General features: G+C 57.6%; 1 protein-coding gene across 5 annotated transcripts; it reads right to left on the bottom strand.

The window, feature by feature from the left end:
- Window positions 1-5,892: 5,892 nt before the first annotated feature.
- PDLIM4 (PDZ and LIM domain 4) lies at window positions 5,893-20,085 on the bottom strand. Of its 5 annotated transcripts, none has more exons than XM_062189776.1 (7): window positions 19,993-20,085; window positions 15,284-15,435; window positions 11,332-11,413; window positions 7,062-7,243; window positions 6,677-6,840; window positions 6,280-6,394; window positions 5,893-6,186 (listed from the first exon to the last, which is right to left on the bottom strand). In XM_062189776.1, exons 1-7 carry the CDS (start codon window positions 20,083-20,085, stop codon window positions 5,982-5,984), a joined length of 993 nt encoding a protein of 330 aa, XP_062045760.1. In that variant the 3' UTR covers window positions 5,893-5,981. The 5 variants fall into 5 exon arrangements, with proteins under 5 accessions (XP_062045760.1, XP_062045759.1, XP_062045762.1 ...); XM_062189775.1 differs by having other exon boundaries at window positions 6,280-6,467; XM_062189778.1 differs by lacking the exons at window positions 15,284-15,435; window positions 19,993-20,085 and adding an exon at window positions 11,801-11,867 and having other exon boundaries at window positions 6,280-6,467.
- Window positions 20,086-21,690: the final 1,605 nt, after the last annotated feature.

The following is a 21,690-nucleotide window of genomic DNA, read 5'->3' on the forward strand; positions in this document are numbered from 1 at the left end:
TTTTAGCATAACTGGACTTGCAGAGAGCCATGTCTACTTTTGTCTTCCCAGGTCAGCTCTACATGACTGCATTTATTCTTTTTTTTTTTTTTTTTAAGATTTATTTATCTATTTGAAAGTCAGAGTTACAGAGAGGAGAGGCAGAGACAGAGAGAGAGAGACAGAGAGAGGTCCTCCATCTGCTGGTTCACTCCCCCAATTGGCCGCAATGTTCAGAGCTGTGCCGATCTGAAGCCAGGAGCCAGGAGCCTCCTCCAGGTCACCCACGTGGGTGCAGGGGCCCAAGGACTTGGGCCATCCTCTACTGCTTTCCCAGGCTATAGCAGAGAGCTGGATCAGAAGTGGAGCAGCCAGGACTCGAACCGGTGCCCATATGGGATGCCAGTACTGCAGGCAGTGGCTTTACCTACTACACCACAGTGCCGGCCCCTGCATTTATTCTTATGGGCTCACTCCTAAGGGTACAGTTTCAGCAAGCTGGCTCAGTAAAAATAACATTTCAGATGTTTAATGATAGAGATAGGGCTAAAGAGGAAAGGGTATTCCAGCATGGCAAACAGTCCAGACAGCAGGCTCATAGAATGGCAACAGCCGCAACTAGCACTCAACCTCAGAGTCAGCACAGAAGGCATTCTGGTCTGGATGGTGTTTCAGGCATTCCAAGCACCATCCCTCCATGAAGGACTCCTGTAGTCCCTGCCCCCAGCGCAAGAAAAGTGGTCATTAGAAAGAAGGAATGTCCCCTCCTCTTAAGGGAGAGAGAGCTTCTACTCTGCTCATGGTTTTGTCTGAAGGCTGATGGGATCTGAAGACTTCCACAGCCTGAGCAACTCATATCAAGGACCCTAGGTGATTCCCGATGTCATAGGTAGGTGTCAATTTGTTTAGCCGACAACAGGAGTCACTATGTACTAATTTCCCATGCAGGACCCTTATTTTCAAACAGTTGTGTTAATGTGAGAGTTGCTAGAAAACCACACTCTCAAAGCTTTGCTTTGCCTTTAGTTTTCCAGATAGAGGATTTTCTTAATTCTCACCAGTTTCTGGTGATGTCTGAGTGTCCAACTCCTTTGCTTGGAAGAGATTTGCTATCATCCCTGGGTTCTTCTCTCAAGTTAATAGCTTCTAAGTTTAGACATTTGTTATGATGTTAGCAAGCACTGAGGCAGCTAGCTTGAATGATCTTGTTACGGGAGAAGCTAGGGTTCTCCGGTAACAACATCAGGCCACCTCCCTCTCTCATTCCTGTGCAAAGGAGAAGGGTATATCCAGAAGGCTTCAGTAACTTGCCCTCAGCAAATCATTACAGAAATCTACCAGTCCTTATCAATACTTTCAAAGGATGGAGAGAGGGAAACCTTTTCAACCCAAGCACAAAAGGCTCAAGAGATGTCTAAAGCCACTCTAAAAGAAAGAACCCTTTGCCTTGGCCTCCCAAAAATCACACTAAAGTGACAATGGACCCTCTTTTGTGTCTAAAGTAACTCAGCAGAAAGTCATGCTCTAAGGATCTCTTATCACCTCCATGCCTCTTGGAGGCCTCAGTCATCAGGTAAAGTTGAAATGGAGAAAATTTTGGCTAAACTTTACCAAGAGACATCAGAATCATGGCTTAACCTATTGCTTACAGTTTTCCTCAGGATGCGAATGACATCTGAGGCTGCTTTAAAACTTAGCCCATTTGTTTGAAATGCTATATGGAAGGCCCTCCATCACCTCTGACATCCTCTTGGATTCAGACATTCAAGATCAGATAATCAAGGTCAGGTGCAAAAATTTCTGAGGGAGTATGGTAACAAAATTCTCCCAGTACCAGATTCCAAAAGTTACAAACAGCTAATATCCCCAGGAGATCTAGTTTATTAAAAGACTTGGAAAGAAGGCCTGATCAACTACAGACTAAGCAGAAGGGACCCTATCAGGTGCTACTGGGTAGTTCTACTGCAGTTAAATTACAGAGTATTCCAAGCTGGGTACATTTGTCAAGAATTAAACTTTTACCTCTTGAGTCTTCAATGGTACATGCATAGGATGAGTCCACCTACTCGTGTGAGCCAACTGAAGACCTCAAATATGTCTTCAAAAAAGCAAAAAATAAACAAAGTTTGCTTTTGTCATATCAAGGCTGTTGCACTTTCTGGAAAGCATGTTTTACCTATCTCTTCTGATTCTCTCAGGAAGCTGCTATTGGTGGAAAAACTCCTTACTGAGTTCTTCTATCACAATAGTAGGATATCCTGCTATCCCTTATGAAGGCATTTTTTACAATTTATTTTATTTATTTGAAAGGCACAGAGAGAGGGAGAGACAGAGAGAGAAAGAGAGAGAGAGAGAGAGAGAGAGAGAGAGAGAGACCTTTTATCCACAGGCTCACTCCCCAAATTCCAATGTTTGTTCTTTAGCCACTCTCTCACACATGGGGTACAATCTGCCTTCCTGCCTACCATTTTCAGACTCCTTATGTGATCCTTTATTCCTTACAGTAATACCCTCTTTATTTCCTTGATAGCACTATTTACAGTCTGTACCTGGTTGATATGTTTGTTCAAAATGTTTCCCTAGTGTATAGCACACTGCCTGATACACAGTAGGCTTAAGTAGCGAGGTAGAACATTTAGTGGAATGAATGAGTGGAGATTGAGGATGCAGGGGCAGGCAGTGGCCCTTAAGACATCTTTCCCAGCAACCACCAAAGGATGGTCCAAGTGCTTGGACACCTGCTACCCACATGGGAGACCTGAAAGAAGCTCCTGGCTTTGGCCTGGCCCAGCTGCCAGCTGTTGGGGGAGTGAGCCAGCCTGTAAAAGATCTTGCTCTGTCTCTCCTTTTCTCTGTAACGCTTTCAAATAAATAAATCTTAAAAAACAAACAAAAACTTGCTTTGCACCAGGGGCTCTGGCATAACCTGGAGAAGGAGGTGAAGATGAAGGTGTTGGGAAGCAGGAAGGACCAGTGCCTGTGTTTGTGCACCCTCCAGTGCCTGGCCTGAGGTCAGGGGAAAAGAGAGATAGGTCTGGGCTAGGCTCTGATCCAGGAGATAACAGGTTGTGCCAGAGGCACTGGGCAGGAATGGAAGGGTAGGGTAGAGGACACAGGATGAGAACTGCTGACACTGCCTGGGGTGGGGGTGGGGGCTGAGGCTTTGCTGGGGGTGGGGGGAGGAAGCTGGGATTTAAAGAGTGAGTAGGAGTTTGCTGGATGAAAAACAAAAAAGAAAATCTCTGAGTTTAAGAAAAGATCTGGGAGATGTGACAGCTCAGAGGCAACAAAGCAGTCAGCAGCTTGAGGTTCGAGGGGCTTGAAATGCTCACCCACAATCCAGACTCTCAGGGCCCTCAGGGCTAGAAGGCTTTGGGCAAGGAAATGTCCTAGAAATGCTTCCGAGGTGGAGCTCTGGACCCGGGGAAGAGTAAGCTGTAGAGGCTGAGGTCCAGGTCCCTGTGAAGGCTCCCAGGTAAGGACCTGAGGGTGTGTGGAGCAGTTTGGGGACAACAGTGAGAGTTGGTTATGGGCCAGGTGGTCTGGGACGCAGAGCTGGGGAGCTTGGCTCTGGCTTCCCCTTCTGGACAGGATCTGCTGACCCCTCTCCCAAGAATTGGAATCCTGGTCACAGAGGCTTTGTTCCACATGCAGGACATAGATCCTGTTCACCACACTTGAGCCCAGCCAGGGCCCTGGGCAGAAATGGGGTGCAGGACTAGAGACTGGGCTGTGAGTCTGGGAAAGTATAAATCAGGTTGGCAGCTCTGGGTACCACTCCCCTTCACTGCTCTTCTAACACCCCCAGCAGGACACCCAGGCAGGACCAAGGGGCCAGGACAGCACCATCTGGGGAGTAGGGCCTGCAGGCAGAGGACGAGACTGAGCCCCCCGGTTGAAGGTGGGCACTGGGGCTGGTAGATGGTGTGACAGGTGACAGTGGGGGGCTGAGTGTTTTGCAAGTGAGTGTGTACCAGGGCTGGGGCTGGTGCTTGTGGCTCTCAGTGCTTTTCCACTTCTGTGGAAAAGCTTCTGTGCTCTGGCTGCCAGTCATCCCCTCTGGCGCAGAACAACTCTGGGTGGGGTGAGAAGAGGGGGGAAGGGCAGACTCTCCCACTGCCCCGCCCTGTTAGAGGGTGGCCTTGGAGAGGGTGTGTGCACAGGGTGTCCTCTGTCCCCATCACACGGGTGGGGCTTTGCTGCTCACTGACCCCTCACGAAGCCACAAGGGACAAAGGTGGGGCAGGGTCCAGGACTCCAGCTCTACTCTCCTTGCCTCCCTACCCTGGGTGCACCTGCTCACTGCCCTGAGCTATGCTCTCTCAGGCACTGGGGAAGAAGCCTTTGGAAGGAATCCCGAGAGCAAATCTAATTCCAGACAGAAGACCTATGAGAAGAAAGCAGAAGTAAAGACTTATGAGGTGCTCACGATGCCGAGAGCAAGGCAGAGTAAGTGCGATCACAGTTCTCTCCTGGAGGAAAGTGCTCCATGCCCATTCTCCCCAGGGCACTTAGTCATGGTTCAGAGAGGCCTGTTTTCCAGGATCCGAAGCACAGAATCTAGACTTCTGACCATCGGAAACGTACAGGAATAGCCTGACATGCTTGTAAGGGAAGAACAAGGAGTTAGACATTGGCTATGAAACCCTAACACAGGGGTAATTAAAACAGTCACAGGGGTAGGAAAATAGACGGCAGGAATAGAATCCAGCGACAAGGACTTACAAAAGTATGAGAAGTCCCTACCAATCATTAAGAAGACGTTAAACACACCTTGAGAAAAGAGGTGAAGGGTTTAGTGGAATTCACAAAAGAACCACTCTTAGAGTGAGGTCCACTCCGCTTCCTCGGGGACTGGCTCCCACCAAGTACCCATCAATCTGTGTTGAAGTCACTGGATGTTCATCTCTGGCGATCAGAAAGGCAAAATAAAACACTACTATAGACCATGCTTCGCTCATCAGATCGGCCACAGTGTAAACGGACTGATAATATCCTGTGTTGGCGAGATTGGGAGGATACAGGTTCGTTGAGTGCTGCCAGGGAAAGCATCAACCGATCCTCTCCTGTCCCTGGTCAGGCGCACAAACGCACCTGTCTCGAGGGTCCCTAAAAACGGGACCTAAACGCAGGGAGGCCGCTTCCAGTTCAGATGCCTCCGACTGAGTCCAGAACCTGCCCTAGGAGGGGGACAGCCACCGCTCACCACCTCCCGGACAGCTCCACTGCTGTCTCTACTAAGTGTGGGTCTGTCCTGCTGTGCGCTGCAGGGACGGCCCAGGGCAGGGTCACCGCGCAGGCACTGCGGGGGAGCCCCCGGGAGGCGTGGAATTTCCCCTCCGACGGAGGAGACAGCAGCCGGAGGGGGTGTCTTTTTCTATCTTAACAAAAAAACGCCCTTCTGTCTCACGCTGGAAAGTGAAGCGCGCCCCCTGCTGTGGAAGAGCGGGAAGGGAGAAACAAACGGGTCAGGAAGAAAAAGAATGGAGTAGGCGGGAGGTGGGAGCCTGCGGCGGCCCTGGCCACCTCCTCCTGGCCACCGTGTCCCGCGGCGACCTCTCAGGAGGCTGCGCGGAGGGGAGAGGGTGGCGGCACGGTTCTCATCTGCGGCGCTCTCGCCTAGCTCCGGTCTTAGCTCGCTGCTGACACCGGCCCTGACCCCACCCACATGGGACCCGCAGACATCGCGCGGCAGCGCCCCACACCTCACGCCCGTAGTTGTCAGCTGCCATCTCCCCAGGCGGTGGCGCCTGAGGCCGGCATGGTGCCTGCCTGGATCACCCCGGCACCCAGCGCCTCGGGCTCGCTCTCGCCTGGCACCTGGCACCTGGCACAGGTCTCAGAGCACGCCGGGCCGAGGCCTGCTCTGGAGCGGGGCACGCCCGCGCACTGACACGCTGGAGGAGGCGCTGAGGGGCTTTATTAGAGAGGCTAGGGGAGCGTCTATTTACACGGTCACGCGCGGAAGCTAGAGAGAGCGGGCACGGGGCGGAGGCGCGGGCTCAGACGAGCTCCACCTTGGCGTTGGGATACACGGCCACCACGTCGTAGCCCTCGGGCGGCTTGACGCGCGCCTTGGCGTGGTTCTCGCAGTAGAGCCGCTCGTCCAGGAAGAAGTACCCGCGCTGCTTGAGGTTCAGGCCGCAGTCGCAGCACATGAAGCATTCCGGGTGGTAGAGCTTGTCCCGCGCCTTGACGATGGTGCCTCTGCGGGCGGGAAAGGGCGGCGTCGGGGGACGGATTCGGGGCGCCCCCACCTGGGTCCGGGGGAGCCAGAGATGGGGCGGGGCGAGTACTCACACGATCCCGTGGCCGCAGCGCGTGCACTCGGGCAGGCCTTGCAGGCCGCTCAGCGGGGCGCCCAGCTTGGCCGCGGGCTTGAGGTTCCGTGGCCCGCCAGACCCTGGCCGCTCCCCTGAAAACCGGAGCGCGGGTTGGGGACATCAGACGCCACTTCTTCTGGGTGCTTGGGGCTGTCGGTAGCCATACTGGGGAGAGGGCTTGGCTTGTGCGCAAGGGTCGAGGGGCAGTAATGGGAGTGGCGCGTCGCGGGCATGGGGAGGGCGCTCCCGCGCCTAGGAGGGGCGCACGGCGGGGAGGCGGGACTGGGGGGGGGGATGTCGCACAGTTGGGAGGGGCGTCGGCTCAGGAAGGAGGGGACTGGCTGGTGGGGAAAGGCGGCGGGGGTGGTGCTTACCGCCCTCGCCGGCCTCCAGCATGCCCTGCAAGTAGCGGAAGGAGCCTGACTGCTTGGGCTCCGCGGCCGTGGGCTCCGGGGGCTCCCGCAGCATCCTGTACACCTCTGAGCCCAGGTCGACTCTGCAGTCCCGGCTCCGCGCGACGCCTCTGGCTGGGTCAGCGCTGGGCCGGAGGAGACAGGGAAGCGGACAGGGTTGCAGCTCCAGCCCTCCCTCAGCCGGCGCGGCTGGGGGGTGGGGGTGGGGTGGCGGTCTGGTGAAGCTTTGTGAGTCAGAATGCAACCAGCTGAGTTCCGGGGAGCAGGTGCAAGGGTCTGGATGGGATTGATGGGATTAAGATGGGCTCCAGGCATGTGTACAAAGACCATGACGTGTCTGTACTACCTGGAGGGTGGAGATACGTGCAGGGCGCTCATCTGGGCTGGCAGGACGCCCTCGCTGTTGCTGCCATTGTGAGGGACCGCAAGGCGAGGGGGCTGTCCATACGGAGATTCCAGGCCTGGTCTGCCATCTTCTGGCCCAATCCCAGTGATGGAGGGCCGCCTACTGGTCGCTGGACTGCCGTCCTGTGAGAGAGAGGGAAGGCACTTGCCAGCCCCTCCGTTCCTGGCCGTTCCTTGTCCGCCCACCCCGACGCTGCTCCGCCATGTCCTGGTGGAAGCTGGTTGACTACCTCAGCTGCGGCATCTTGGGACTCTGGTGCCCAGCCAGGGAAGGGGTCCATGGGGAATGGCTGAGCCTCAAGCCCTAAAGAAATAAGAAAACTCCGCGGAAAGTCAGACATGAAGACCTGAGTGCTTGCGACCCTACCTGCCCTCCCCAGCCCTGTGGTGGTCCTGAGCAGCAGTGCCTGGGAGGGGTGGTGTTGGCACAGGCCAGGGTGGCTGCAGCTGGGTATGTGGCTTCCTGGCAGAGGTGGTCCTGGTCTCACGTGCCTGGTACAGAGGTGGGCCTGGTACCACGTGGCCCATTGCTGGCAACACAGAAAGGTAACCCCTGTCCTGTAGCCAGGAAGGATCCTCAGTTGTGTGTCTATTTAGGGGGCAGGCTGAGGCTCAAGGGTAACCATCAGGAGGTCAGCTCCTTCTGGGCCTGCACCTGCAGCCTGTTTCCTGCCTCCCAGGTCACAATGTGTAGCCTTCTGTAGAGATGGCAGAAGAGGAGCTGAGGCTGGGCCAGGCTCCTGTCCTGCTACCCCATGACAGCAAGCTCAAACATTTCAGTGAGGTGGGCCCTGACCATGCCCCTTAGGCCATGAAGAGGGATTCAGTATCTCTGGGTGTGGGTCTGAGTGGGGACTGCAGATATTGGTCTCTGCAGAGCTGAGAGCTGCACTCAGGCACACAGGTAGCAAGACAAACAAGGCATGCACGTTCTCACAAGTACATGAGGACACATACAGGCACAGGGCAACACACATGCGGCAGCTACCTACCTGCACACACCCAGTCACACAGCATGGTTACATACACCTGCAGCCAGCACTGGGCACCGTGGGGCAGCCGGGGGCAGCCTCTGTGGCTGAGACTGGGATGGTAACCAGTAGTGCTTGATTTTAGGTTAGGTCTGAGCCCAGGCCATGGGGGTAGATCTCAGCTGGGGAAGTGACATGTAAATCTTCTCTCTGTTCCACTGTGTGGACAGGGAGACTGGGTGGAAAGAGACATCCAACCTTGTAGGAAAGGGTCTGGCTTACAGATAGGCAGCTGCTGGCACTGGGGCTCAACGGAGCCTGCGGGGCTCGGTCCTGACTGTCCCCTGCTTTCTGCAGGGTGGGAGCTTGGGGGAAGGGTGGGTCAGGTGAGGACCCCTCAAGTCCTCTGTCCCAACAGACGCAGAGGAGCATCTTGCTGCCCAGTGAGGCCCCATCAAAACAGCAGCACCAGAACCAGCGGCAGCAAGACCCCGTCTTCATCCAGCCTAACAAAAGCCCCTGAGAAACCTGAGCATTTACACATGTGTCTCTATCGGGCAGGCAGGCAGGCAGGCAGGCAGGCCAGGCTGGCCTCTAATGGGGACCAGATGGGCTGTGGTCGGTGGGGGCAGGGAAGGGGGAGTTGGAGTGTGAGGGACCAGGGCCTGGGAGCAGGGAGGCCTTCATTTGCCTGCACTCAGCAGGGTGTGAGAGTCCACGCAGGGTCATCAGTCACTGCCCCTCCCATGGCCACCCAGGCAGCAGCCCTAGCTCTGACCTCAGTGGTTAGGATACACGTGGTGACCTCTGTTTTTGTTTGAGTCCCAGCTCTCTCTCTCACTAACTGGGTAAGTCTCTTTGCCTCTTTCAACCTCAGGTTTCTCATCCATGAATGGAGGAGTGTGATGGTTTCTAAATACTAGGTTCACTGTAGGGATCAAATAAGTCAGCTGCACACAAAGCACTCAGCATCACGTCTGGCACACAGCAAATGCCACTGGAAGAACGGCTGTCATAGGACTTCCTGGACTGTCTCTGGGTGGTGGTGCGCCTCCCGCCACATGTGCCCCTCTCCCCAAGTACCAGCTTGCTGCGGCCTTGGAAGCTGCAGCCTCCGTGGGCTTTTCGGCAGAAGGGGGTAACCATCTATTGGCTCATCACCGCCAGAAGACCAAGGTCAGAATCTGGGACTCTCAACTTGAATGTAGGTGATGGAGTCCCAGCTCTGCTGGTCTGGAAGGACTGGCTGAGTGTGCCTGCTCCACCTGGCTTGCTTCTACCAGGCAGCTGGTTTTCAGCTTCAATGCACCTCTCCAGGAAACTTTTTGTCACTACCCTTCCACTCTGGTTAGGCTGAGTGCCTCCTGTGTTCCCGCTTGCAGTCTGAGAAGGGTCTCCGGTGGCCATACAGGGAAGGTGGGCTTAAGGCTGCAGTTGGCCCTGTCCCACCCCACTTGGGGATATGGGCCACAGGCACCTTGTGCTAGTCTCAGGGCTAGCTGTGGGTTTCCCCTCCTCTGATGGCTACAGCTAGGCCCCCCCCAAACGGGTGCCTGCAGGCAGAGGGTGGGAGCAGTGTGGAGACAATGAGCCCTGTGTGTTGGTGAGGACAGAGCCCTGCAGGGATGGGGAGGGGTGTTTTTGTCGCCACCCATGGAGCCCATGACCTTTTAAGCACAAAAGGCGGATAGCAGCTGAGGGGCTGCCTTGCTGCTTATGGAAAGCCCCTCTGCCTCCAGCTCGGACCAAGGGCAGCAGTTCTTGGAGAGCGTGAGTGAGGGTAAACACTGGGGCAGGGATGTTGCTCCTTAGACCCCAGCCCCCCAGACCCCACTGGCCCAGAGCCTTTCCTGGAAGCCTAAGCACAGCTGTGCTTCAAATTCCAAACCTCAGGCCCGGCCCTGATCTCTCTGGGAAAACTGGGCCTCACATATGCACCAGGGGCCCACACTGTGCTGTTCCCTTCTGCCTGCCCCTTGGCAAGCCTGGTTGACTTGTCCTTGCCAGTATCTGCTCCCTCTGGGTCCTGAGGGCCCTGGGGTGCATGGGGCCACCAGAGCGAGCTTCTGAAACACAGATGTGGCCATGAACCCCTGCAAGAATAGCTGAGGTCCCAGAGGAAGCCAAAGCTTCTCTGTGGTCCTGCCCCACCTCATCCCTCACTCTACCCTCCCACCCCCGGGACCTTTCTGATCTCTGAATCGGTGTGCACAGTCTCACCTCTGGGCCTTTGTGTGTGCTTCCTGAACACACTTCCTCTTCCATGACCCTTTGCCTGCCTTATTCTTCCTAGGCCTTTGGGTCTTGGCTCACATACCTCCTCCTCCAGGAAGCCTTCTCTGACCCCCTGGGCTGAGTCCTATGCCTACTCTGGGCTCCACCTACCCCAGAACTTCTATGTGCCTCTCCCTTGCCAGGGTGGGTACCCCCTGGGCATATGATTAGTAGCTGGCCTTGGGGATGTGGACCAAGGAGAGCAGGACAGGGACCAGGATGGGGGGCGGGGGCGGGGGCGGCAAGGCAGATCCTTGTCCCTGGCTCAGTGACGCCTTTTCTTCTTGAACTGGTCCCTTTTCTTCCATGCTGAGACTGGACAAGGCAAGCCCAGGAAACCATGGACCCACATGCTGGTCCCATGGTGCTGGCTCTATCACAGACCAGCCCCATCTCCACCTCGCCCAAATCTGTGTTGAGCTGCCTCTGGATATCTCAGTCTCAGCCATGGCAAAATGAGACCTAGAGCAGCCCGGCCCCCTCCTTATCCTTGAGGACAGGAACAGAACTGGACTCCTATGATAGGTCTGCAGGGTAGAGTCAGGACAAGCCAGGAGAGAAGGTATGGCACCCAAGTCGCTCCACAGCTCGAGGCTTCCACCACCCCCAACCCTATCCCCTGCCAAACCTGGTGATTTCTTGCTAGGCAGCATCACTGGGCACCAGAGTGAACACTAGCCACATGTTCAAGGTCTGGCCCAGCCCCTGCCCATGACAGGGACCTTCATCTAGAGCCCAGGACTTCCCAGAGGAGAGACAGAACCCCCACTGGGTGCTCATCATCTGAGAAATGTGGGCACAGGTCAGAAAGGCCTCTGCTTCAGGCTATGTCCTGTGCTTCAGAGAGGCACAGTGAGGACACCCCAAGCAGGTGACTCTGTGGACCAAGCTTGGTCCCTTTGCCCTGGTCGCACTCTGAGCCAGGCCAGGCCAGGCCAGGCCGGGCCAGGCGGTGTCTGTACATACCTGAGCCTCAGCATCAATGTGGATCCTGTGAGCCTGGGCCTTGCCGTCGTCAGGGGCACTGGGCCAGCTCCTGCCCTCAGGCCTGCAGCAGGAATTGGGATGGTTAGATACATCTGCCTACAATGCTGGCCACACCTGGGAACCAGACCCAGAACCAAAAGGGGTGGGTTCTGAGCCCAGAGCCATGCCCAGGACCAGGCCTGGACCCTGCAGGAGGACACCACCTCAGCATTTTCTCCATGTACCATGATGGTGTCCATGGCAGCATGGAGCCACAGGATCAGGTCTTCAAACCCCTGGGCAGGGCTGTGTGTTCCCTCCCCTGCCAGCCGCCCCAGTGCTCTCTGGTCTCATTCCTGGAAAGGGTGCAGTAGAAGCCCTGCAGCTTCTCCACTCTTCCACCCTCTCTGTGCCCTACAGAAGCTCCGATCAAAAAGGCTCAGCCCACACAAGGCAACTTAGGCCTTACATAAGATCAGCTAGGAGGCCGCCGACTCATCCTTCAGCCATCCCCAGCCTCTGGCCTGGGCCTGGGGGTCGGGCGTCCATCCTCCTGTGGGAGGTAGACGGGAGGCTCTGCGGGGCGTGCCGTTCCCCCTGTAGCCACTGCTGCCGACACAGTCATCACCGATGTCTGCCCAGCCCAGATGGGAAACAGGCCATTAGGAAATTCCTGCTTCGCCATAGAAACCAAAAGCCAAACACCACTCAGGAGGGGGAAAAACATCATAAACCTGCCATGAGCAAGGCAGGCGGGCCTAGAGGCTATGGGCCTCAGGCCCAGCCCTGCTGCTCAGTAGCGCTGGGAGAAGGCAGGCCAGGAGGGTGCATGCCCTGGACTGGGAGTGGGGCGTGAAGTGAAACCAAAGGGGAATAACATCCCCCAACTGGCCCCAAGAGGGCCCCTGAGGTTTCTTGAGGTTTCATCGCTGGCCTAGAAGCTCAAACCTGTCTCTTTCCCCTTGTCAGCCAAGTGATTTAATAATCTGCCTACACCTGCAGTCCACACTCACCTCTGCACATCCCTTGGCCCCTGGCAGGCTGCTTTCCTACCCCACAGTCTTCCAGGGGCCCTTGGTATGGACATTTGCTGCCCCCGGGCAAGCCCGCCCCGCAGCCTCTGTCTCCAGGCTCCTGAGGGACTGCCCTAACTCACAGCTCTGCAGCTTCCACCTATCCCACGGGAAGGAATCTGGGATATCTCGTGTGGCTGGCTGGCTGTAGAACTTCCCTGAAATGCTCCCCAGAAGACCAGTACAAGTCTAAGGGTCAGAGGGCACAAAGTGTTCTGTGCCATGAGAAAGGCCCAAGGAATCAGATCAGAATGAAGGACTGGGGGCCAGCGCTGTGGCACAGTGGTTTAACGCCCTGGCCTGCAGTGCCGGCATCCCATACAGGCTCCAGTTCTAGTCCCAGCTGCTCCTCTTCCAATCAAGCTCTCTGCTATGGCCTGGGAAAGCAGTAGAAGATGGCCCAAGTCCTTGGGCCCCTGCACCCGCATGGGAGACCTGGAGGAAGCTCCTGGCTCCTGGCTTTGGATCAGCGCAGCTCCAGCCGTTGTGGCCAACTGGGGAGTGAACCATCAGATGGAAGATCTCTCTCTCTCTCTCTCTCTCTCGCTCTCTCGCTCTCTCTGCATAACTCTCTTTCAAATAAAAATAAATAAATCTTTAAAAAACAAAAAAGAATGAAGGGCTTAGTCAGGTGTCAGCTTTCACCCCCAAACTCCATTTCCTACTGGGCAGGTGGCTCCACCTACCCATTTAAAACAAAATGATAGCTGAAGGGTGGGCTGGGCAAAGGCACTGTGGCCCACAATAGGAACTCCCCCAAGAAACCCAAGGTTAGAGTTGGTGCCAGGAAGGATCTGGACCTATAGAACATACCCAGGAAGTATGGGTTAACTTGGATTGTCAGATGCCTAGCTATGAACTCCAAACAAATTAAGCCTAGCAGGGGAGCTGGGCCTTGACTATACTTCTCTGTGCACTCAGGGCAGGTGGCAAAGCTGCTCCTGGTAAAGGTCCCTGCAGTAGGAACACAGAGCAGCCCACTGCAGCCGGCAAACCAGGCTAATCCTGCACAAGGTGCATGTTGCAAGGGGAGAATGTGTCTTTAGGACCCAAACCCAAGTCCTGGCACGGCAGGCAGGAAGGGTACTGGGCCGGAGGGCTGGCAGGGGGGAAGGTGGCTCCCACGTCTTGATCCCTCAGAGTGTGCATATGTGGGGGCTGGAGATGGGGGCTGGAGGGCCCAACTGAGCAGGCCTGATACCGCACTATCGCACAGTGCCCGGATTACAAGACTGTCTGTTTGGAAGTTAGGGGTCAGAGACTAGATCACTGGCTGAGGAACAGCACAGGTCTCTAAGTGCAGAACCGGGATGCAGCCCAGCTCTGTGACAACAGAGAATGTGCTCTCAGCTGCTCCACGGCCAGGTGGCCCTGGGGCTGGAACTCCTGGCTCCTTCCATGCCTGGCTTGGAACAAATGACCAGAGAAGGAAGGAAGGGGGACCTCCACCCCACACCCTTCCCTGACATCATTCTCTCTGGGAATCTCCTGACTCAGGCCGCTGCGAGCCTCCCCCATTCCACACCACCCGGGCTGTCTCTGTTCAGCAGCACAGAGGCAAAGCCGGAGGTGAGTCAGGGCCCAGGAACCCAGCCAAGCGAGAAGGCCTCAGAGGCCGCTCATGGGCACAGCAGTGCTGACAGTTCCCTTCTTCGGCCCATATCTCAGTCTGGGAGAAGGTGATGAACACGATCCACTTTTTATGGGAAAGGAAATCCAGGTTCACAGAGGTCATTTGGGTACCTAAGATCCCAGAGTCTGGATGAGGACCAGCTCTGGCTAGGAAGTCTTCATCATGCGCCAAGGGGAGCACCAGGACTTGCAGCTGGACCCGCTCAGTACCAAGGACGCAGCCAGGGGTGCCGACCTCAACCTGGACTTGGGCCAGACACAAATGGGGCCACCTCATAAGCCTTCCCACCATGTCTAATGGCTCTGAGCCAACACATCACCTCCTGCCCTGCCAGCTCTAATGCATGGTTAGCTATGTTGTGGTTTGGGGAGGCTTTGCCCACACACTTCCACAAGAATCGTGGAAAGTCCCTGTTAACGTGAACATGGCAGAGCTGAGCAGGTGGGTCTGACTTCTCTGGGTCCAGAGAGATCCTGCTCAGCCTGGACTAGGCCAACTGCCTGTTGGAGCTGACAAAAGTCTCTGGACCTGAGGACGGCTGTGGGACCCTTCAGGGGGACCTTCTATCCTGGCACCATCTACGGGGCACAGGTGGGCCTTGGTGACCGCTACCTTCCCCTCATGATGGGTAGGACAGCAGTACACAGTCCATGGTAGCAAGCTCATCTCAGATCCAGGCTTCACCAGAGTGGAGCATGGGCCATGCCGGGTTCTGCCGAGACCAGACAGCAGGGTGCTGGCGGGAGTGGTCACAGCCAAAGGAAGGGACTAGTTCAGCAGCGAGAAGCCTGGGTCAGATTTTGCTTGCCCCCCTCTCATCTTTCTGAGCTCCAGGTGTCTCACCTTAAAGTGGGAATTATAACAGGTTTTACCCATTTAAGTTGACTTGAGGGTTACATGAGGGATTGGGCAAGAAGTTGCTTTGAAATGGTCATCCAGGTGGTCCCTTGGGGAAGAGAAAGGACTGAAATAAACGCCAGAGAGGATACCCAAGGCCTTCCTTCAGCTGCCTGCAGTTCCTGCCGTCAGAGCCCAACACATTTCCAGCCTTGAACGCAGAGGGGGCTACTTCCTTTCTTAAGCTACTCCCAGCTGTAAAGAGTGCCCAGCAGGCCCCCCGCAATCACTACTCTTTTAAACAGGACCTATGGGGTGCCTGGGAGCTGCAGCACACCCAGGCCACTGGCTGACCGTAACTGCCTCCTCCTGCCCCCCCAGCCTCTGGCCCAGCCTGCCCTGTGCATACCTGCTCACGGAGAGGGTGAGGTGATCATGGCAGCCCTTGATGCGGTTCTGTGCTTCCAGGTGTGTCATCAACTCTGTGCTCTCTCCATTGATGGCCTGGATCAGGTCTCCTGGGCACAGGGCGGCCAGCGCAGCCTTGCTGCCAGCATGGACCTGTGGGCGGGCAAGCCAGACGGCTGGACACAGTCATTATGTGGCCCGCTGCAGGCTCTGCTCTACACCTCCTGCACCCTGAGATTCTGGCCAGTGTGGCCCTGCCACCAGTGTGACCCGTGGGTGTAAAGCCAACAAGCTGGCTGAGGTCGCCCTGTGGCTTTGCTGCAGCTTCTGCTCCATACACCCTCCCGACTCCAGCACTTGGAGGCCTAATGAAGGCTGAGGATGGATGAGAGGGCTGGGACGAGTAGGATGTCATTCATGCAAGTTTCATATATGCCAAGGACACACAAGGAACACACACATAGGACATATGTACTCACAGATACATACAAAGCATGGATGTGTCACTAATGCCCTCACGGCAATGCCTCACCTAGCCAGACTGCATTGCAGCCCCTTAACCTAACATTCAAGCCCTTAGTGACCTTGGTGCTCCACTGTTTGATCTCGCCGCACTCTCACTCTGCACTCACCTCCTCCCACCTACACCCTGTCCAGCTTATCTGAATTTCTCCATCTACCTGCCACCTCCACACTTCTGCAAACACCTTCCCTCCACCTGCACCTCTCTCCTTTGACTCCAGGTCCTAGGTTTTAGCTTACTTCCCCTCACCCTTCAGGTCTCCACATAAAGGCTACTTCCCCTGGGAGCCTCTCCTCTGGGCTCTCTCAGTACCTGCATGCCCCCCTTTCCCACCTCTGTCCCCTGTGTGGCTAATGCCTCATTCCAGTTACAGTGCGCAGATCTGAACATCACCTCCCCAGGCAAGTCCAAGGCCTTCTAGTTCCAGTTGCCAGCCTGCACTGTGGGATCATGATTCCTCCTCCACCTGTCCTGCAAGGTAGGCATTAAGGCCACCCCAGTGTCACCAATGACCCCATAGGGCCAAGCACTGTCTACAACTGGAGACTCTTACAATGCTAGGCATGTGACGAAGGCCACACGGAGGGGGTGGAGACAGAGTCACAGAGAGGCTGAGTAAGGAATCCAGCGGGATTCTGGAAAAAGGGCACCAGTCACCCTGTTCCAGCCCCAGCCCACCCTTGGAAACAGGCTTGAAGCACCCTCATTCTTCTATAGCATCTCCAACCAATGCCAAGCCATGGCTCAAAGGCCATGGGTGACCCCGTTCCCATTCGTGGGAGTGGGTTCCTGGAAACCCAGCTAGGCTCAGTCCAGCCAGTTCCCAGTAGTATGCAGTCAAAGCTGAGGCACTGCTGGGTATGGGCCTTGCTAAACTGACCCACCCTGAGATAGGCTTCCTCAAGGAACGTTCCTCTCCAAAGTGTGACACCCTCAGCCCGCCAGCCTGTCATGAATGTGCATGTACAGGGCCTGGGCACCTGCTCAGCCTGTCCCCCTGGGGGACACACCCACTTGGCACCATACCCCTCCCTTCAGGGACCTGCTCTGGTCCCCTCCCCCACACCTTCCAAGGGGTTCAGTGCTTTAACCCCGATGCGCTCACAGCCAACTGTCAATCACGGGGCAAGGCAGAGGCAGTTCTGTTCCTACTTTACAGATGAAAAAAGAGGGTGCCCCGCCCGAGTCCCCACACTGGAGGAGTCTTCTTCCTCAGGGGGCAGCTAGCTGCAGGATGACTCAGCCAGCACAAGGGGTCCATTCAGGCCCCTGTGGGCGGAGGAAGTTCTTGAAAGCAGGGGCGGCTGGGCCGCCGCCAGCCCCGTTTAGCTAGCAGAGTTCTGGTCAGAGAGGGCACGAGGCCAGGAAACCCTGACTCTCCCAGCCACCCTGACAGGCATTGTCTTCATCCTCAAGGCAAGCCCATTTCCCAGACGAAGGACCCAAAGTCCAGAGAAGCACACAAGGACCTGGGATTGATAAACAGCTGACTCGGGATTTTATTCCAGGTCCACCAATTCCCAACCCAAACCTATGCTCTTAACCACTACGCTTGTCTGCAGAGGAAGAGGAGACACAGTATCCTGTGTGGAGCGAATGTTCCAGGTAGACAGACCAGCACACACAAGGAGACAGTAGAGGGATGTTTGTGTGGCTGCATCATTGTTGGTGCGGGAACAGTCGGCAGGTGAGGTGAGAGACCAGGTGGAGGCCACATCCTGCAGGGCCTTTTCTGATGGGTGACTGGGGACTACGGAAAGTTCTAAACAGGGAAATGACAGGTCGGAACTGAATCCAGGCCAGGCCCTCGAGCTGCTGAGTGCAGGATAAACTGATAAAAGGAAGGGAGACAGGGCAGTGAGGGCAGGTAGCAGGCCCCCGCAGCAGCTGCATCGCAGCATCTGTTCCAGCCAGCTCAGACACCGTGGTGGGCAGGGGGTCACAATCAGAGTCAGATGCCACATGGTCCCCATACCATCACAGCAAACCCTGGCCATGCATGGATCCCTGCCCTTACTCTGCTTCTCTGGGTACACCACCTAATGTACCTCTCTGTGCCTCAGTATCTCCATGCTCAATGTGAGGCCAGAGGACTGCTCCGTTCTCAAAGTCGTTGTGGGACTACCAGAGACAATCAGGGTACCAACAGCCCTCACAGGAAGTCAGGCATGTGGTGCAGTGCAGCTGCTTCCAGGGACTGGTTGCTGGGGGGCTGGTATCAACACCCACGAGGGTGGGGCCTGGCATGCAGTGGGTGCTCAGCCAAAGGCAGCCATCACTACGGTTTGTCTGTGGGGAAGGAGTCCTGGACAATGTGCTCGGGGATCCCCAGAGCTTCAGGGCTGGGCTTGAAGTCTGTAGCCCGGCCAGGCGGCCAGCCTCCTCTGGGAGGGGGAGCCTGGGAGCACAGCACAAGGACTGGATCCTAGCCCCCTTGGTGAGAACACTCCCACGTATCACCCCATCCCTGTAGGTACCTTGCTAGGCAAGCTGTGGCCTGTGCATCCCCAGTCCTGTAAATCCCCCCAGATCTCAACCAAATCTAGGCTCAGCCATCCCGGCTCCTTAGGCTTGAGCTGCAGCCGCGTGACTTTGGGGAACAGGGGGGGCTCTTCTTGGCAAACCCTCTCCCACACTGCCTGTCTGCCAGGGCCCTGTATCCCGATCAGCTCCAAACAAGGCCGCCCACCGCCGCCGCTGCCGCCGCTGTGACGTGTGGCGGCCTCTCCTCCGCGGGCAGGCGGCCGCGTGGGCAACAGATGTCTCAGCTCTCTGCCGCCTGTGGCCGTCAGCCGCTGCAGCCCAGCCTGTCAGCGGCCTCACGCCCAGGGTGCCTGGCCTGCTGGCCCGCCTAGCGCCCCACCAGCCCGCACCGCGGGGACACACACAGGCAGACGCAGACGCTTGCGTGCGCACACACAGCCAGCACGGATCCCGCAGGGACAGGGCACTTCAAAGGCCCCCGGATGTGTTGTAGGCCCACCTCCCCCAGCCCCAGGGACCTGGCTGTGAGGGCAGATGTGAGAAGCTCCTGGGACAGCTGGGCCTGCCTGTCACCCCAGTCCCCAGAAACGGATTCCAGGATTCCACGCTCTGCTCAGTGCCACCCCCTCCCAAGAACTGCACAGAAGTCTCCCAGAGCCCAGTGGCCCCGCCCAACCCTGAGCAGGAGGTGGCAGCTGGGTGGGGCCAGGTGGTTTCAGTTCCCCTGACACAGGTCCCCAAGGACCAGGGCCTTTGTGGGGCAAGGGGGTGGCCCCGGGCCCCTCCAGATTGGGACTCTGTAAGGCCAGGGCCTGGTTTCTCTCCTCTTTTGTCCCCTGGGCGGAGTATTCCCAAAGGCAGCACCCAAGTCCTCTCTTCTGTTCCTCCAAAAATGGGACTCCAAGACGGGGCCAGGACCTATGTCCCACAGAATGGGCACAGGTCCCCTGCTCTGCCCTCTCTCCTCAAAGTTCCCCAGGCCCCCTGCGGTCGTGCTCCCTGCTCTTCCTCCTCTGTCCCAAGCTGGGGCAGAGCTGCACCCTGGGGGGCCTTGAGGAGCTGGGCTCCAAGCTATCCCTGCTCCTGGCCCTGGGTGGTCTACAGGGAGGTGGTCCGTCTCACAGTCTCGGATTGAGGTGTCCCTTTCGAGAGCTTCCTCCTGGTCACTTCCCCCTTAGGAGGACTGAGGGCAGGAGAGAGACTGAAGCCCAGAGTGGGGAGTGGCCGGATCCTTCTCCTCTGGGACTCGCAGAGGACTCAGACCCCCAGAGCCACCAGGGCTCCCCGCAGGGCCCCTCCATGGGGGCGGGGCGCCCTCGCTCATTTTGCCCCAAATCTTGGGTAGGGTTGGGTCTGGGCCTCTGCAAGTTTCTCCAGACCCCCGGCCCGTATCTGCAGGTCCTCCCCTAGCCCTCGGGGACTCCCCAGCGATTGCGGCCACCGGGGGACCGGCGTGCGAACCAGGGCGATCCTCCAAGGACGGGCTGGGACCGGACCGGACCGGATGGTATGCCCCGCGCGGGGCGGGGAGGGGACGGCGCGGCGCTGGCCTGCCCGCAGGCCGCCACGGCACACGCGGGTCACCCGGGCCAGCCCTCTGCTTTCAAGCCTCGGACACGTCGGGGATCTGCGTCCAGGGTGGACTGCGAGGACCTAGTCTCAGACCCCGCACCGCCCCTCCGCCCCGCGGCTGCCGGACTCACCCGCGAGATGGTGAGGGGCGCGCTGAAGTCCCGGCCGCCCACCAGGCGGAAGCCCCAGGGCGAAGGGCCGCGCAGGGTCACGGAGTGGGGCATCGCGGGCAGGAGCCGCCGCAAGAGCCGGAGCCGGACACTGAGGAGCCGCCGCCGCCGCCGCCCGGACGCCGCGCCCCGCCCCCGCCGCCCGCCCCCGGCCCCCGCCGCCCGGCCCCCGCCCCCGCGCCCTGCGCGCCGGGATTGGCCCCGCGGCCGTGCGACCCTCCCACTCCGGGGGGCTCCGTGGGCCCGCCCCCGAGCCCGGGTTCGGTAACTCGGCCCCCAACCCGGTTCCCAGAGACCCCCCCCAGGTGGGGGTGGCCCCGACGTTCAGGGTCCTGCCGGGGCCTCTGAGCTGCAGGCCGCGGACCCGAGCCTGGGTGCGGGAGCTCCCGGCACAGGCCCTTTGATGTCGCTTCTGCGGGGCGGCGCCCAGTCAGAGGAGGGCTGGGGCGCGGGGGGTCGGCCCAGATGGGGGATGGGACTGCGCCTGGCTCCAAAACCTCCTCCAGGTCTCTGCAACTGAACCTGCAGTCCCAACCCTCCGCGATAGGAGCCCTTGGAACGGAGCACCGATCGCAGGGACTCTGGGCCTGAGCAGGCCAGGGGCGGGACAAGTATAGGGGTAGACCCGAAAAGAAGCCCAAACTAGATTGAGGAGGCCAGGAAAGCTACCTGGAAGAGGTGGCCCCAGAGCCGAACAGAAGCAAGGTCTTTGTCTTTCTAGGTGTCCCAGCTTCCCTGGGACACTCAGGCCTTCTTTGCTGCCACTACCTCCGGGGCCATCTCTCTGCACAGCCCCCTCCCCGCCTCCTGTGCCAGTTGCTTTTGCCTAATTTTCCTAGGAGAGAAACAGCTAGCATGGCTGGGGCAGTGGCTGTGGAGTGGAAGAGGTGGAAGTGTGGGCAGCCCTACCCAGAGCCCTTCTCCACTCTCAACCATTGTCCTCCACAGATGTCCTTGAACAGCCTCCAGGGATGCCCCTGGCGTGGCGGAGGCCCGCTGACTGGCTGGGCACTCTGTGTGGCTACATCCAGGGAATGATTTGCCGCTTTGCACAGCTCTTTGAGGCCCCAGTTCATCCAATGTTCTTGAGGGGTCCGTGTCCTCTTATCCAAGCTCCTGTTAGGGCTGCGCTGCTCTGAGGATGCTCACAGATTGCAGGGTGAGGCATGTTCCCTGGGTCTCTAACACCCAAGGAGGGGGGAGACTTGAGAAGTGCAAAGCTAGGGTGGTCCAAGGAAGGGGGCTCCTTCTGGGTGGAATGTGGATGCCTTCCTGGGAGGTGGGATGCTGCTCTGTGTTCAGCTGGGAGAGAAAGCCCCATGAGTGTGTGTGCGGCCATGATGTGTGTGTGTGTGTGTGTGTAGTAGGTGTACTGTGTATCTGGGGATGTCTGGACCCACAGAACAGCAGCCATAGGGCTCTCAGTACTCTGTGGTGGAGGAGGTTTTTGCTCAGCCCCCTGCATTCTTGGGCCCAGGTAGATGCAGGGGGAAGGGCTTGTAGGAGACGGTCTCTCTGAGGTCCATAGCCCAGAAGCCCTCCAGAACCAAGACCCTGTAAAGGGGGTGGAGAGTGAGGGCAACCACCCCTCGTCACTGGCTGCCGTGGTCTGAGACTGTCCTCTGGGTCAGGAGCCACGGTGAATGCCAACAGTTCAGA

Source organism: Lepus europaeus, chromosome 4, assembly GCF_033115175.1.
Source record: "Lepus europaeus isolate LE1 chromosome 4, mLepTim1.pri, whole genome shotgun sequence".
NCBI lineage: Eukaryota > Metazoa > Chordata > Mammalia > Lagomorpha > Leporidae > Lepus > Lepus europaeus.

Coding starts and splice junctions, on each gene's coding strand:
- PDLIM4 (XM_062189775.1), bottom strand. CDS start 20,085: ATGCCCCACTCCGTGACCCTGCGCGGCCCTTCGCCCTGGGGCTTCCGC. Junction 6,841..7,061: donor CACGTATCTCCACCCTCCAG/GTAGTACAGACA, acceptor CCTCCGGCCCAG/CGCTGACCCAGCCAGAGGCG. Junction 6,187..6,279: donor CGCTGCGGCCACGGGATCGT/GTGAGTACTCGC, acceptor TCCCGCCCGCAG/AGGCACCATCGTCAAGGCGC.